This window comes from Argiope bruennichi, chromosome 11, assembly GCF_947563725.1.
Source record: "Argiope bruennichi chromosome 11, qqArgBrue1.1, whole genome shotgun sequence".
Classification (NCBI taxonomy): domain Eukaryota; kingdom Metazoa; phylum Arthropoda; class Arachnida; order Araneae; family Araneidae; genus Argiope; species Argiope bruennichi.
This window is the reverse complement of record NC_079161.1, coordinates 14,015,309-14,032,885: the sequence shown is the minus strand read 5'-3', so window position 1 is coordinate 14,032,885 and position 17,577 is coordinate 14,015,309. Positions and strand designations below refer to the sequence as shown.

General features: G+C 33.6%; 1 protein-coding gene across 2 annotated transcripts in view; it reads left to right on the top strand.

The window, feature by feature from the left end:
• Positions 1 to 16,921, top strand: part of LOC129957369 (uncharacterized) — a 116,886-nt gene extending 99,965 nt beyond the window's left edge. Inside the window, exons 4-7 of one of the 2 annotated variants that reach the window (XM_056069660.1) lie at positions 732 to 860; positions 4,566 to 4,751; positions 8,977 to 9,195; positions 12,195 to 16,921. In XM_056069660.1, coding sequence (XP_055925635.1) covers positions 732 to 860; positions 4,566 to 4,751; positions 8,977 to 9,195; positions 12,195 to 12,292 — 632 coding nt within the window. In that variant the 3' untranslated portion in view covers positions 12,293 to 16,921. The remainder of the gene's footprint in view (positions 1 to 731; positions 861 to 4,565; positions 4,752 to 8,976; positions 9,196 to 12,194) is intronic. The other variant, XM_056069661.1, reaches the window with a different exon arrangement.
• Positions 16,922 to 17,577: the final 656 nt, after the last annotated feature.

Here is a 17,577-nt window from a genome sequence, read left to right as displayed (position 1 = left end):
GTACTATTGAGTACCCGTTTCATTGCAATTGAAAAAAAATATAATAATAATAATCGGTTACCGGCTATATCATGTACAAAAATATCCGGTACAAAAATAACAAATTAAAGCTTCTGGTACAATTAATTGTCAGTATCACTCTATGCCTGATATACCAAAACGGAGAATAAATCCAACCTTGCTTTGACTTTCGCTCATGCAAGTTCTATAAGGCACAGAAGACTATATAGTTCAAGGGACCGATTTCTTTTTCAAACGAGAAATTCTCTATGCAAAGCTAGCGCATAAGTAATGCTAACAGGATGTTGTTTTACATCCTACATCCCTCGTTAAAACAGACTTTTAGTTCAATTTAGTTATATTAACGTCTCGATTTAAAGCAACACTAGGGCTATTTCGGGACGAATTTCATAATTTTGAACCGTGGTCAGATGACGAGGACGACACTTGAGGTGGCACCCACCCTCCCAAACTTCCACACCACATTAGCGGGAGAACATTTGGCTCGTTTGAAACTGAAATAGGCTCAAAAATAGTATATTATTACAGACAGGATTAATTAAAATTAGATCGGGTTTCTAACACACTATAGATTTTTTAAAAATGAAATGGGGGTGCAATCCCTTCTTGACTTTATTTTCCATATTTTATTTATTCGGAATATCAATAAAGAAAATTAAGGAAACTATAGAAACATAATACCTTTTTTTTTTATTGTTGTTTCCAATTAGATGCGTGTCAAGAAGGGGCGTGGAAAACGCACACCGACATGATTTCCTGCACGGAGACGGTGAGCATGCATTGCATCGGAATCTTCCCCAAACCAAGCCCGACGTGCGGCGTGTATGCCGACAAATCTGGTAACAGAAAGCAGAACTTTTATCTTTCATGTATTTCTAGTGTGCAAAGATATCTTATATCTTTAAAACGTACTATTTTTGCACATATATATAATATATATTTCGTGTATCTAGGAAACGATTCTAACGAATTGGATCAAATTTTATATTTAGATGAGGTTTTGCATTTTAAATTTATCTACATAGGTATTTTTCCTGAAAAAAAAGGGATTTTACCAACAAAAAAAAAGCATTTTTATAAGTAACATTAGAGTCCAAAAGATGGCGCCACTAGTCCAAGCAGAATCTAAACGTATCGAGATAAAGATCTGAGCTTCAGTAAAAATCTTATAACTTTAAACGAGCAATTCTTGCATATATATGTAAGCATTATAATTTTTTAATCTTAAGGCAGTTTCGACGACAGTGAAGAGACTTTCGATTTTTTGATATCGTTTTATTTCATCTCAGAGAAGCACGCATTATGTCCAAGCAGGAACGACGAACGCACAACAGAAAACGACACAGAGCGAAAAGCAGAATTGATGGAAAGCTGATGAATATTTTATACCTGGTCTTATATAACATGAGATTTCTGACACGTGTCGATTATGATTGGAATTTCTCACACGTGGCGACCTTGACAAGAGAAACAGAGAAATTCCTTCACTCGGCACGTGGAACCGATGACGCAGTCGTTTTTACAAAGCTTCAGTTGAATTAATTAAAAAGAAAAAGTGGAATAGGATCAGTAAATACAAGATTATTTTAGAATGACTTTGACATGAGCTGAATTAGGCTAAAAAATTAGGAAATTAATTAGGATTAAATTAAATTTTAAAATATCATTACACACACACACACACATATATATAGCATTTTTTTATAACTATTAGAGTCTTTCTATCTGCTCTGGTGCTGACAATGTAATCTAGCGCTATCTTGGGCCCGATTTCACCAAGGTAAAACTGACTGTAACTTCAGAAATATAAGTAATGACAGATAAAATGTAAAATGAATACTATAATATAGATTGTTTCAAATAACTTGTTAAGATAAGCGCATTCATGATATTTTTATTTAAATGACCAGTTTATATGTTGACAAGATGGAAAAATATTCATATGTAATAAGTATGTAATTCGTATCTAAATACTTTCTCCGAAAAAACACTATTTTACAAAAGAATACAAAAAAAAAAAAAAGAGAGAAAAGAGAAAAGAAACTGCCGAGCTAAGATTGGTCTCCCAGGTACTAATTGTATGGGTAAACTATATAGAGTTTAATATTTGAAAAGGAAGAAAAGAAGTATAATTGATAAAGCTAAGATTGGTCTCCCAGGTACAAATTGTATGGGTAAACTATGTAGAGTTTAATATTTGAAAAGGAAGAAAAGAAGTATAATTGATAAAGCTAAGATTGGTCTCCCAGGTACAAATTGTATGGGTAAACTATATAGATTTTACTAATTGAAAAGGAAGAAAAGAAGTATAATTGATAAAGCTAAGATTGGTCTCCCAGGTACTAATTGTATGGGTGAACTATATAGAGTTTAATATTTGAAAAGGAAGAAAAGAAGTATAATTGATAAAGCTAAGATTGGTCTCCCAGGTACAAATTGTATGGGTAAACTATGTAGAGTTTACTAATTGAAAAGGAAGAAAAGAAGTATAATTGATAAAGCTAAGATTGGTCTCCAAGGTACTAATTGTATGGGTAAACTATGTAGAGTTTACTAATTGAAAAGGAAGAAAAGAAGTATAATTGATAAAGCTAAGATTGGTCTCCCAGGTACAAATTGTATGGGTAAACTATGTAGAGTTTAATATTTGAAAAGGAAGAAAAGAAGTATAATTGATAAAGCTAAGATTGGTCTCCAAGGTACTAATTGTATGGGTAAACTATGTAGAGTTTACTAATTGAAAAGGAAGAAAAGAAGTATAATTGATAAAGCTAAGATTGGTCTCCCAGGTACAAATTGTATGGGTAAACTATGTAGAGTTTAATATTTGAAAAGGAAGAAAAGAAGTATAATTGATAAAGCTAAGATTGGTCTCCCAGGTACAAATTGTATGGGTAAACTATGTAGAGTTTACTAATTGAAAAGGAAGAAAAGAAGTATAATTGATAAAGCTAAGATTGGTCTCCAAGGTACTAATTGTATGGGTAAACTATATGGAGTTTACTAATTGAAAAGGAAGAAAAGAAGTATAATTGATAAATAGCAGTGTAAACATCTATATGACGTGTGTAAACATATAAACAAACATTGTAGAATTAGAAATCTATAGCTTCTGTCTCAGTCCTGTTGTTTTGATTTCCTTTATGAGAGCGTGGTTCATTGGTCCTTTAGGGTGTTACAGTTAAATAGAAATAATTTAGCCTGATCTTGACGAGTGATATTTTGGTGACTATTGAATGGTCTTGAAGAGGTCTTTGTACATGTGAATATGATCTACTATAACTTGGATTTTACCACAAGAAAAGGTATTCGATGCAATTCTTCTGTACCATTCTTCCTCGAGACTGTTTCTGGCTTTCTCATGTGCCATGACAGAAGTATAGTAAAACGTTGCCAAAGATTAAGATTGTCGGCAAACATCTTAATATCATCCTGTTTCTCGATAATGCCATTCCAAACAAGAACACGAGAAACGTATAATATTAAATCCTTAACCATTACTCACCATAGTCCAGGCCTGCCTCTGTATAACTTATATATGTTCACAAAACCTCTTGAGGGCAATGGTTTTGGACGCTGGAGTGCGTACTCAAATAGTTCTAATAGTTATCAAAGAATTTTTTTAACCTAGTGTTCTTTATCTAAGGTCAGAACAAAATAAATTACTAAATGATTGCCGACAATGCCTTTGAGTTTCGTAGAAAATTTTCTTCGAAATATCCTCTACCTCGTTAACTGCACTTAATATAAGTTATTTATCTTTTCTTAAAACCCCCGGGGGGAGCACCTCAAAGATGGAGATGAGAAACTTCATATATGGTGGTTGGCTCTTGCAACCCTGGTGGGTACAAAAATGGTTTGAAGTGACTATCTCCTACTGATGACGTGACGTGCCTCCTGCGGAAGTGATTGTACTGTGGCTGGTAATGGTACTTAAAAGTTAAAAATAGTTTTCACCTATGCTATAGTAGCTTCCGGATCATTCAGATTTTTCGATGTGGCTACCGAGAGGTTGGAGCAATCAGCTATGATTATTTATTCTTAAGACACTCAGATTATACCACTTACAAGCAAAGTGATTGTTCCTGCGGGATGGATTGTACTGTGGCCCGTGATGACCGTTGGGATTTAAACATTCCTGTGGCTTAGCATTCTCTAACGAGGCGGAGCAGTCAGCAATGATAATCTTTTCTTAAGACACTCAGATTATACCACTTACAACCAATAAGATTGTTCATGGCAGTCCACATTCTGTGATTTTGAGTTCACAATAACTCTCATTTTATAAATAATACTGAATATTTTCAAAAATAGGATTATTGCAATTTGAACAACATTCCATAAAAGAATACGACTGAAACGAAATTTTGTTTATAAAATATATAAATCTCCTCTCTTCTAAAATATTTTGATAATAAAAGGATCAGCAATATCGAATATTTTACAAATATGTAAATTAAATGCATTCCTGATTTATTTGTATTCACTTTTTTTACAAGTTCAGTATTGAAAAGCCAGTTTCAAAGACTATATATTTTTCTCAGGTAGATTCTTGAACAGCGTACCGTTCGATAGTGTCAACAAATTAGCCAATGGGACATTCGAAGTGAGTTTCAACAGAAAGTTCGAGATCAAGGAGTGGATAAATCACACTGACATCAGTTTTCGGTGCCACATGATGTTTCTGGGGACTCCGTGGAGAAGAGGAATAGTTCATAAAATGTTTGGAGGTGAGTGCTAAACGGAAATAAAATCTCAAGAGTGATTCTTCTAAAAAAATGTTTCGTTTTTCTATGAGCCTTAAATATATTTAAAAGAAATTAACAGTGTTTAAAACTAGTTTGCCAAAATGCTTTAGAGTTTCAAAGTTTTGAAGGTTTTTATAAACAAAACTGGAGTACTTAGAGACAAATATTGTCGCATTGAAAAGTGGCAGTCGACTCTCCATGGCCGAATGGTCATAGCACTGGTCTCATAATCAAGAGATCGTAAGTTCGAATCCCGCTAGAGACAGTGAGATTCACTGTTTGTGTAAATATTTAATTCCTTGATTTTACGTGTCCCTTTATTTCATGTTCCAGCAGATTCTGGAACTTTCTTTAGTTTGCCAGATAAGTGTTCTGAGCTTTTCTTACTGTCTCCAGAAAAGTATTCTGGAACTTTCCCTGTTAGTATAAAATCAGAAGATCTGTCAGTCACTCTGTTCAGAGTTGAGTTAATAAATTGGTTTAACCTCTACTTCTTGTGTGTCATTGAGTTCCACACTAAAGTACCTACCACCAAATGCCACCAATCGTAGAAAATTGTTAGTAGGAAATGAAAAAAATGTAAATTCAGTCGCAAATTACACCTACTTGGTACATAAATAAATGCAGTACACTCCCGATTATCCGAGGAATTGGGTAGCGAGGCCGCCGCGGATAAAATCGCGGATAATCCGAAAAAAGCTAAAAACGGGTATAGTAAAAGAGAAAACAGTCATTCCAACTTTGAAAAATCGTTTTATGTAAGATAAAACGTAAAATAAACAGCAGGAAATGTTTAACTAACGCTTAATATTTTAGTATATCACTCAAAACTAACCTAAAATGCATTTTGTTAATGAAAATAGAAAAGTTCTTTGTACTTACGAGAGGCGTCAAGGATACACAGAAAAATGAATACATATGTACTGTTTTAATACTGTAATACATTATGTAATTACAAATAACTGTAAAACTATACCTTTTTGAAGAAATCAGTCATTTGTGTTTGCTTCTTGCTTTGGAAGCATTTTCTCTTGATCCGAGATTGCATTTCTCGTAGCATAAGTTTCTCGGCCAACTCCGCACTGCAAGGTTGGGTAAGAAATCATTTACTCATCAGAGGGGAAGGTTCCGAGAAGGCCTGGGATTATTTATTTATTTCCTTTGCTTTACGCTAGTACAAAAAAAAAAAAAAAAACTTTGTTCGGCAGGCGCGGATAATCGGGAGTCTACTGTACACATTTAGAAACTGCCTTCAGATTTTAGTTTGGTTTAGTTACATTAGCGATTTTGAATCAATACGAGGGCTAGAGGTTGAAACTAATAACGTGAAGCCTTAATAAAACAGAAAATAATGACGCCTGATCCACCGACCTCTTCTTCAATTTTCTGGGCCACATCAGTGAAATCTCTAACCTTTCGGTCTCAGACTGCTTTAGGTGCAATGGACTCTTCCTCGAGGGAGAGAAAGAAGTCTGTAATCTGAACGCGGAATGAGACTTTGGCTTTTTTGCGAAGTCTCTGGTAAATAGCTGAAGTTTTGGAATCTAGAACCAAATCTCCATGTTCACCAGACCTATCTCTGGATTGAGTTCAAAAAACTCTTTCATGGAGAGTAAAATAATGTTTTGCTTGCACATGTAGACTTGCTGCATTTAATAAAAATAATTTAGGAAAAATTGGGAAAAACCAAAATAAGGAGAAATTTCATAAGTACTAAGACATAATTCTGTTTGACTGCGATTTTTTTAGTAATATATACAATATTTTACTGATATATAATATACTATGAGATTCTGATAGGGATTTCTTTACATGTGTCGATCTAGGTAGGGATCAAATAGTTATCTTTTAAAATAATTGCTTGGCTTGACAGTTTTTTATCCCTTCACTCGGAGCGTGTGAAAGTGCAGATTTAAGCATTTATCCAGAGCTCGTGGTGCATTAATTAAATAAAAAAAGATGGAATTGGACAGAAAATAAGAGGTCATTTTTAGAATGAAGTTAAAATGGGCTAAATTAAGATAAAACTTAGAAAATTAATTAGGATTTAATTTAGATTTAAAATTATATGTATATATATATATATATATATATATATGAAATACTATTCGAATCCTGTCGGCTAAATAAAATGTAACATATTTTTGGTTTCAGTACAATGCAGATTCGAAGCAGTGAAGAGACATTGTATTTTTAATTTCGCTTTATTCTATTCCGAGTGGCAGGCATGATAATTTACCAGAATGCACATTGCGGCACAAAAGAAGAAGTAAAAAAGGAAGAAGGCAAAAAAGGGTCGAAACAAATTATCACTAGTCTTATATAACATTGGATTTCTTCCCATGAGCCAATTCAATACACGTGGTGACCTTTGACCCTTTTTTAAGGGCAACCGAAGATATCCCTTTCTCTTGATACGTAGTACTGATGGCGCATTATTTTTACAGAGGAATTAATTAAACCGAAAAGGGAACTGGATCACGAAATAAGAGAATATTTTAGAATGATGTTATATATATGTATATATAATATTTCAGATGTTAAGCCGATAAAAAGGCAATTTTAGTTTTAACTACAATTTATTTTTCCACGGGAGGGCATGATTTATATACGGGGATAAACGATAGAATACATCCGTTGACATCCATAAAAAAAGAAAAAAAAAGAATATTTTTGGTTAGTGCTTTTATTGAAAGATTCTTATTGGGATTTCTTTGACGCGTGTCATTCAGGAAAGAGTATATTTGGAAGAATGCGTGTTAGGCATTTTTATCCTTGTGCTTACAACATGAGAACTGTATAGTCATCCATCTTTTAGAGCATAAGTTAGAAATAATTGAATAAAAAAGTGGACCTGAACCAGTAAATAAGAGAAATTTGTAGAATAAAATAATAGAAACTGATTTAAAATAAAAAAAAAATAGTAAATTAATTAGGAAGTAAATAAGATATATCATTACACACACACGTGAATATATATATATATATATATATATATATATATATATATATATATATATATATATATATATATATATATATATATATATATATATATATATATATATATATATATATATTGATTGATTGATTGGTATTTTTAATAATCTTTTTATTCTATTCCGAGTGGCAGGCATGATTATATACAAGAAAACGCAGAGTGCCACAAAGCAGAAGTAAAAAGAGCCAAACAGATGATCACTAGCCTTATATAATATTGGATTTCTGGCCAGGCGCCAATTCAATACACGTGTGACCTTTGACACCTTTTGAAGGGTAAAAGTATCACTTTCATTTAATACGTAGTACTGATGGCGCATTATTTTTACAAAGGGATTAATTAAACCGAAAGTGGAATTGGATCACGAAATAAGAGAATATTTTAGAATGAAGTTACTATGGGCTAAATTAAGATAAAATCTTGGAATTTAATTAAATTAAAATTAGAATTAATATATATATATATATATATGACTGTTCACTGCATTCGTAATTAAAATTTGTATGTATTTATATTAAAGTTCTTAATCGCGATGGCCTTGTGGTAAGTAAGTTTTCGCTTCTTGATTGAATAATTCTAAGTTCGAAATCGATTCCCGTCGTGAAAAAGGGTCTGATATACGTTAAATACGTCGAGGCCGAAAGTATTATCTTTGATATGATGTGGAAGTTTGTAAGAGGCGTTGTCAGCTCACACGTCGTTTTTCCTTATCCTATTGCGGTTCAAAATTGCGCAATCAGGCTCAAAATAGTCTCAGCGTTGCTTTAAAACGGGGCATTAATATAACTAAACTATATGCAAATTTGGGCCCTGGCTTGTACGTCTTTTGCTCTTTCTATCAATCTCGTAACTTCTTGGTATTACTTTAATCCAAATTTCATTCACGTTTGCTCTAACATGTTTATTTTTAAAAATTAGCAAACAAATTTATTTTAATTTTTAGAGCTGGCTATTTATTTTATTTAAAAATTTACTTTCCAATCCTGGATTATAAAACAGCGACAGTATCTACATGCCTATGTAAATGTAACATCCAGGAAGGGGCTTCCTTGAATTTTTTCAGTCCAGCCACCTTATAACAACAATAATGGCTTTAAAACTAAAATCTAAGTAGTGGCTCTAAAAATCTTCGACAAAGCCTCTAAAAATTTTTTGAACCAGTGCTAATATATCCCCAATGATTCCATATTGTATCCTTTTGCCCAGAGTCCGGCTGCAAGGAAGATCCCCCACGTGTTCAAAACGGGTACTACAATATGACGGAGGAGAAAAGTTGCTGGGGCTTCCCGGCCGAAGGTACCCGGATTCAATACCACTGTGAGGAAGGCCACAAACTTCTGGGAACAGCGCTCTACACATGCGCAGATGGATCTTGGGTTCCCGAAGGAGTAATTGTAGAAGGGGATTACGAAATCCCCATTTGTGGTAAGCACACTTATTCTTTCTTTTCTTTTTTTTTTTTTTTTGTCTCAGTTGATATTAGTTTATGTGTTCGTGTGAAGGTGTGAATCATCTAAATGACAGAGGCGGTACAAAAATAACATTTTAGGGATTATACTCTAGGATGAAATCTTTGCTATGTAAATTTTTTAGAAGAGTTTAAGAAGCAATAAAAAAAAACCAATACATCCGCCGGTAGTAAGGTGTTTGAGATTAAACTGTGTTATTACACGCCATATGGCTTTATTTTAAATTAATTATTACTTAATTTTTTTATCAAATGAAAGGAAGCATAAATGGAAATCCCCACTTACAGATTGAATGATTTGTATTCAATGATTCCCATTTGTTAGCATCAAATTTTCCCCAAGTTCGACGATATCGTATAATATATAGAATGTATTACAGTTTTTTTGATAATATATATAGTATTCTTTTATAGATACGCTGTCTTATGTTATAGAATGTATTGCGTTACAGAAGGTATTGTTAGAGGATGTATTACGCATAGTGTTTGTAGCGGGTTGTTATAAGCTAAATAGAACCTGGGATCTTGTGGTTCGCAGCCCAGTAACATGACAACAATACAAAAGCAATTGCTCGGGTAGCGTAGCTGTTAACTGGCTTATAAGCTTTCACCACAGACTCTCCCTCCAATGAGTCGAACGATATTGCTGTTGAGTCTAATGCGCCTGTACCCATTTGAGTAGCGCCAAGCGTTATGGCGAGCGTGTGTGGGTGAGTGGTTGCTGCTGCTGTTGCGTCAAGTGAGTCTGACCACTTTGGTTTTGCTGTGGGTAGATGGCACCACAACAGCTGCACGAAGGTTGAAGGATCACGTCTGAGATCACCGATGTGGCGGATTGTGATGAGCGAAGGATAGAACCTTGGACCTTGTGGTTCGCAGCCCAGTAAGATGACCACAATACAAAAGCAATGGCTCGGGTAGCGTAGCTGTTAACTGGCTTATAAGCTTTCACCACATGTTCAAAACATTCCCGAGACTCTCGGCGAATCGAATTGACTGTTCATCAATGAAGTTTTTTAATTTAAAAAAAAAGATTGGATATTTCTGGGCGCTAAAACATGGATCATAAAAATAAACCAATTTATTTTATTCTTTTCCTAACCAATTTCGATAAATGTTTTTTATCAAACATTTATATATAATTACCCTATACACTATCGAACAACCATTTTTTCTTAAATACAAATCATGGCTTAAGGTTATGGGTGGGTCTTATCTTACTCCCCCTTCCTGTATCCACTTCTGCTACAGGTATTGTAACATTTCCCGTTTCCCAGTACTGACAAGACATTTACAGCCAGCTGTCGTACTAAACTCCTCGAGACAGCCAGATGGTGGATCTTTTCACCTGGGTGGTCTCGCATCTGTTCATTAGCGACTACAGTGAATATGGGAATTCCTCGTTCAAGAGATATTGATAGTACCTTCAAAGAGAAAGGGGTGTCCAAACTAAAAAGGGGTGCCTAAACTGGGTGCTAAATGTTTCTCATTGTGAAAGGACTATGATAACTCCGTGTTCCAGAATAGTCAGTTATGAAAGGTGCATCACTAAAAGGACCTTCCCACGACAGACTGGCGCCGCTGAGGGAGCATATTGCTGAACCCCGATTGGCCGAAAGAGAGATCAAATGACCAATGTAAATTAAGAGGCGACGATTGTCGCCGAAATAAAGTGCGGAGACTTTTTAGGGAGAGGAGAAGAAACGAATTGCAAGAGACTGTTGGACTACGCATACGAGTTTAGAGTCCGAGAACTACCCCTGGAGTGGTCGTGTTGACTAACAACCTGTTAGTTCCCTGAGGTGTTGTTTCTAAGTATTGATGGAGAACTGAGTTTTCAAGATAAACCTTCAACTTCGACTGTTGTGTTTACTACTACAGGTGTAAATAACTATTTATTTAACCAAGATTAGAACAAGTTGTTCTTTTGTATATATAGGACTGTAAAATAAAGAATCGTCTGGAAATTCTGCTTCGTTATTTGATCAGTCTAGATCAAGACATTACAGCATGTACACAATGTGTCAAAGAATTTTTGAATAAGATTTGTTATGATTCCATCATCGCGCAGTTACACTGTTAAAAGTTCAACACATTTGTTCAATTACCCTTCCAGCTGCGTATTCCGCGATTTCCGCTGGTTGGCAGTCAGTCCATTTTTTATTGCATCCTGCGTTTTTCGCAGTTTAGAGTGTTTATTTTTAAGATTACTGATTTTCATTATATCATATTATTATCGTATAACATATATTATCAGTTCACTTTGTTTGAAAAATATTTCAACTTATTGGCAAACAACACCTGCAAATAGTGATTTTAATAGTGATTAGAGGGTTAACTCGAAACATAAAACAGTTGATAAAAGAAGCAAAATCTCTTCATGCTGAATTATTCAGAATGGAACTGGGTGCTGTACTTAAATTCGATTCAAAACTTTGTAACAGTGTCCCTAAAATGTATCACTTGATGACATATGTAACATATTTAATGTTTTCCTCCTAAAATTTTAATATTTCCAAAATTTTGTTGTTGGATATTCGATCGATTTTAAATTCATTTCGATTCCAATATTTGGAGTAAATTTAAGAAAATTTTGGTTTTAAAGACACCAGAGTAATTGTAATGATGAGTTATGAAATCTATATAAGCATTACAATTAGAAAATAATAAAAATAAAAAGGCAATAATAATAAGACACTCGCTTCGGGAATTTTGTCTTTTCATAATATTTTTGATAAAATAGCTTACTTATTACTTTTATTACATTAATCAAAACTAGCTTTTAAATTGTGTTATTTTTATTTATTTTTGTTATATTTATTTATTATTTAATACTTATAATATTTTATTTTATTATTTTTTGTTATTATTTATTTTTTATTATTAATTTTTTTTTATTATTATTTACTTGCTTCATGATATTAGGCCATGCAGTCATCTTTCTTTTCCATTGCAGAAAACCCTGATTCCGGTGGATCTGAAAGACGCTCAACACAGATTGCTGTCAGCATAGCATTGCTTATTCTTTTCATTTTCTGGACATCACACCCATAAAGAGGATTCTTGGATTTCGAAGTTGGAGTTCTGTAACAATCACCCACCTCTTCCAGAAGAAATGTGAATTTGCGTGTTCTCGTGTTGAATTTTTTTTGTTGGTTGACGATTTTGAATTCCTATTCGAAATGTTATAGCATATTTAAGAGGACGTTAAGGAAGAATCTTTGGTTGGTTGCTTTCAAGCACTATGCATTGTGTGTTACATCCAAGGTCACCATAAAAAAATATTTGCTCATATTGTTACAATATACAAAATCATGACATCATCCGGAGTTAGGAAATCCTCTTGATCACTATTTTTTTCAGTATGCTTTATTTCAAAAATAAATAATAATAATAATAATTTCAGGCATTATGAAGAGATTTTAATAAATAATGAACGAAATTATCTGGAACAGAGAATATTTCTTACAGCTAAGAAATATTTTCTGCAATTATTGATACAATCATACTAGAGCGCTACAAACTGCGCAATGTATTTCTCATAACAATTATGTTTATATCCTTGGAATCATTTTCGATTTTCCTCTTCATATTCATTTCAGCTGGAAGTTATATCTTTTCAAAATTTTCTTCAGTTTCCTAGGCTATGTGAAATCGCAAGATGAAATTCCAGGTTTTGATGGTAAGATTAAGGCTATATGACTGGCTTCACTTTCTTGCTTTTCGCTGGACTTTGCTTGGAAGCTTTTGTGTCTAGTACGAATTTGATTAATCGCTTTGATATGTTTAATTTTCTCTTTTAACAGTCTTCTTTTCCTTCTTCAATATTTTAAACTCATAATATTGCTCTTTGTTTCAAGGTCTTCGGAAGCCAAATGTCACAGTTCTTTCATTCGATTGCTGTAATCCTGCCTATGACATGTAACAAAGTATGGTATCTGGCATCCTATTCTTCACTTTTTTAAATTGAGATTATTAAATAACTCTTCACACTTCGTTGACATTATCATCGTTGCTGATGGGATTTTTCGACTTATTATTTAATGAAGGACCTTTATGAAAACAACATATAACCGATATTCTCGTCGAAATTATTGATTATATCTTTTTCTTTTAATCAACCATAAAATTCCCCATTATATTACTATAAAAAAGATGCTTTTTTATTATCAAATGTAGTTATTGGACTCTTAACCCTTTGCACGCGGAAAAGTAATTCGATGTATAATTATTCACCTAATACAAATATTTGCTTATTGCTCTGAAAAATAAATACATGTAATTGTTTTAAGCCGATTTTCTTCGAAAAATTAATCTACATCATCTTACCACAGTATGCGTTTTCAACAATCAAAATTGAGAAATAAATAAAACGTCAAAATGTTGCACCGTTTTGAATGATGAGTGAGAGGCATCATCTGAGTGGAAAGGATTAAATATATAGTTTGATTGATCCTGTCCATATAAGACGAATTGAATCAGTTTGGACTGACTAAATTCACCGGAATGACATCCTTGCCGAAGCTAAATTTATTTTTATGATTGCATTTTGCAATGCTCATTGTGCTCAGTAACACGCATACATTGTACAATATTGTGTGATTTTAAACAATATTTGCAATAATATGTAATATCGTTGAATTTTAATAATATAATATAGTATTACACAATATTGTACAATATTGGGCACTGCTCTGTGTTATCTTGCTTAAGAGGTCATGATTTGGTGTAATATCGCACAATATTGGGCACTACTCTGTGTTATCTTGCTTAAGAGGTCATGAGTTGGTGTAATATCGCACAATATTGGGCACCACTGTGTGCTATCTTGCGTAAGAGGTCATGATTTGCTGTAATATCGTACAATATTGTGTAATATTAAGCAACACGCTATGCTATCTTGCTTAAGAGGTCATGATTTGGTGTAATATCGCACAATATTGTGCAATATTTAGCAACACGCTATGCTATCTTGATTAAGAAATCATGATTTGCTGTAATATCGCACAATATTGTGTAATATTAAGCAACACGCTATGCTATCTTGCTTAAGAAGTCATGATTTGGTGTAATATCGCACAATATTGGGCACCGCGCTGTGCTACCTTGCGTAAGAGGTCATGATTTAGTGTAATATCGTACAATATTGTGTAATATTAAGCAACACGCTATGCTATCTTGCTTAAGAAATCATTATTTGCTGTTGCACATTACAATTTCTTATACAGCGTGCTTTTTTTCTAAGATGGGTATAAATTTCCTTGATGAAAGATTGCTGATGTAAATTATTTGCAATTTGCTCATTTTTTTCACATTGCTGTTACATTTTGCTTGAATGTGTCGATGTTTACTTACACATATGTGCGCTTGTTGATTGCTCAAAGTTGCTTTGTTTCCTATGCAACGTTTTAGAATTCACCAATCTGAAAAATGACACTTGTTTGTGTAATTGTGTTCATATCACATCTGCTTGTGTTTCTTATAGAATCACTGAAGAATTTCTCATAGAATATATAAAAGAAGCTTTTTTCTGTTGGATGTTCTTGGCTGATAAAAGTTTTGAATAGAAATTAAATTTATGATAGATATATATGTTACACAAATTAATTTCAAAACATTTGTGTGTGTGTTTCTTCAAAATGCGCAATCAATAATTTTCATAATTTTATGTACATTTGTCAAGGTTTTTTATCTGCTGGATATTACAAAATGAATGTCTGGATTTTAAAATCATGCAGTATTTATTAACTTTGATTTTAATTGAATAATGCTGAATAAAATGAAAGGGCATCTCGAAGAGTTTTCCCCGTAAGTTGTCGCAGGACACATGTCAAAGCGATGCACGACTCAGCAGGTCTGGAGTAATTGATAAAACAGTTACTTCATTGCCAGTTCTGAAGTTAAGTAAGTCAGCAGATAGCAGGGCACGTGCAGATATCTATAAATTCCGAAATTAAAATCTCAAGATTTGAAACTGCACATGAAAGACCATTTCACCTTTAGCATTTGGTATTTTGGATCGTAAAACTTTGTACTTTCCAGCTGATGATATCATGTAAGGATTTTATTACACCTTTAGAAATCACAATTGAATCAAAAGCTGAACGCACATTGAGATTCATATTTTTTAAATAGCAAAACATCGAACAATTTCTGTTTAGGGGCAGGCATTTTAACCCCTGGTAAATTGAGACCGAAAATGCATGCTTTGTATTAACAAGTGCATCGCTAGAATTGGCATATTGCTTCTTATTTTTTCAATCTAGTATTGAATCATTACTCCACAATTTATCTAAGTATTTTGAAACCAAATATTCATTTCACAATACCGGCATTTTGTTTTATGTCTATTTAAAAGCTTGATGAATGTAGATGGAAATTTGAAGTTTTTTTATATATACTTAAAAATTTATTCTATTATTAATTTATACGGATTAAAAAATTGACACTCATATAATATTGAGTTAAATATTAATTACAAATATAATTCTGAGTACTATTTTTTTCCGTATTTAAGAACTTTGTAGCATTTACATAATTGTGTTAACCCCCGGGGGGGGGACACACCTCGAAATGAGGATGAGATGCTTCCGGCTTGGTGGTTGGATCTCGCCACCCTAGAGGGTACACTAATTGGTGGGGGATCTGACTCCTCCCATCGATGACGGGACGTATTTTCTTCGGGGAGGGTTGTACCGTGGCCGGTGACGGCCCTTAGGACTCAACCACATTTCCCGCCAACGTTGCTGTTGCGGCGGTCCGGTCATTCAGTTTTATGGTTTAAATTCGTGTGCCTTCGTGGCGGGTCGGAGAGTTAGATGGTTGATTTACATAATTGTGTTTTTGCTCATTTATTGTAATTGAAAATCTATAATACGGTGGAAAATTTCACGAACATTTTATTTTAAAAATTTAATTTTTTCCATTCCAATACTTTTAAAATACTGGTGAAATGACAGTTTGGATTTTATTTCATTTCAATTTTATGCGACAATTTTTAAAAACGGAAATGTTTCCCTCCATTTGAAAGTAACAAACATTATCCTCAGTAATGCATTCTAGGATAGCAGAGAGTATCGCATTGTATAGAAATAACTTTAATATAGCAAACTAGAAATGTAATTCCCATCTGTATAAAATTATAGAGAGCTTATAAAAGAAGGTGAAAATTTGAGTTTTTGTAATTAAGAAAGTGTTGAGATCTGACTATGAAAAATTTATATAAATCTCTATGACTGCCATATTATATGTGTAAAATCTGATGTACAAATTAATTGTGTATAAACCAAAGAAATATTATCTGTGTGAATGTACAGATTTGATCAATTTGTGTGAAAATGTATTAACACAAAGTTTTGTTTTGTCTGAACAAAATTGAAGAGCGCATGTGCCAATGTTTTGTTAGCAATTATTTGTACATTATAAAAGGGGAAAAAACTAAGTAGCTATTTTTTAAAGTAATTTCTATCATCTTTTAATATTTTTAAACGTCAAAGTTTTTTTTGTTTCTTTACAGAAGTAGTTGTTTTGGGAAGATAATGCGTTTTTTTTTTCTCCCATCTACTTTATGCTCTTCAATTTATGTTCACTGATGAATGGTAATTTATTTTTATCACTTATGCCAACATTAGTTTCTTGTTGTCACACAGTTTTATGTCTTGCTGAATCATTGTTTTGTTTGAATAAAGTAAAGTTATTCTACAAGTATCGTTTTTTTTTATTAAAGTAGAGTTATTCTGCTAGTATAAATGTACTTTTGTGCCGCGATAGCCTGGTTGGTAGGACGTTGGATTCACATCCCTTTGGTTGTGAGTTCGAACACCGTAGCCCAAAGACTCTCGGTGTACATGGTAGCTGGTGCACGTACAAATCTGTCGTAGCTGCAAAATCCTCCATGTCTAGACAATACCACTGAAGGTACTGGATCAGAGGTGATCGTTTTCTGATTCAGGTCTAAATTACGATCTGTGGATGAAATGTATGAATGAAGTCCGCCCCGTGAAAAGGACTGTGACGCATGAGTAGCCAAGACGTACTCTTGACCCTAGATGGAGCTACTGAAACAAGAGATGCTAAAACTCGCTGACTTTATGGTTTAAGCAACAACAAATGTATTTTTTATTCTTTGATAATTTGCACACTTCAAAAACTACAGAGTAGTTCCAAATTCATTGTGCGGATTTGGTTTAGTTTAGATTAGTTATATTAACGTCCAGTTGTAAAGCAACACTATGGCTATTTTGGAACGGACCTCATAATTTTGAACCGCGGTCAGAGGACGAGGACGACACCTGAGCTGTCACCCCCCTCTCCACACCACACCACACCAGCGGGAGGAC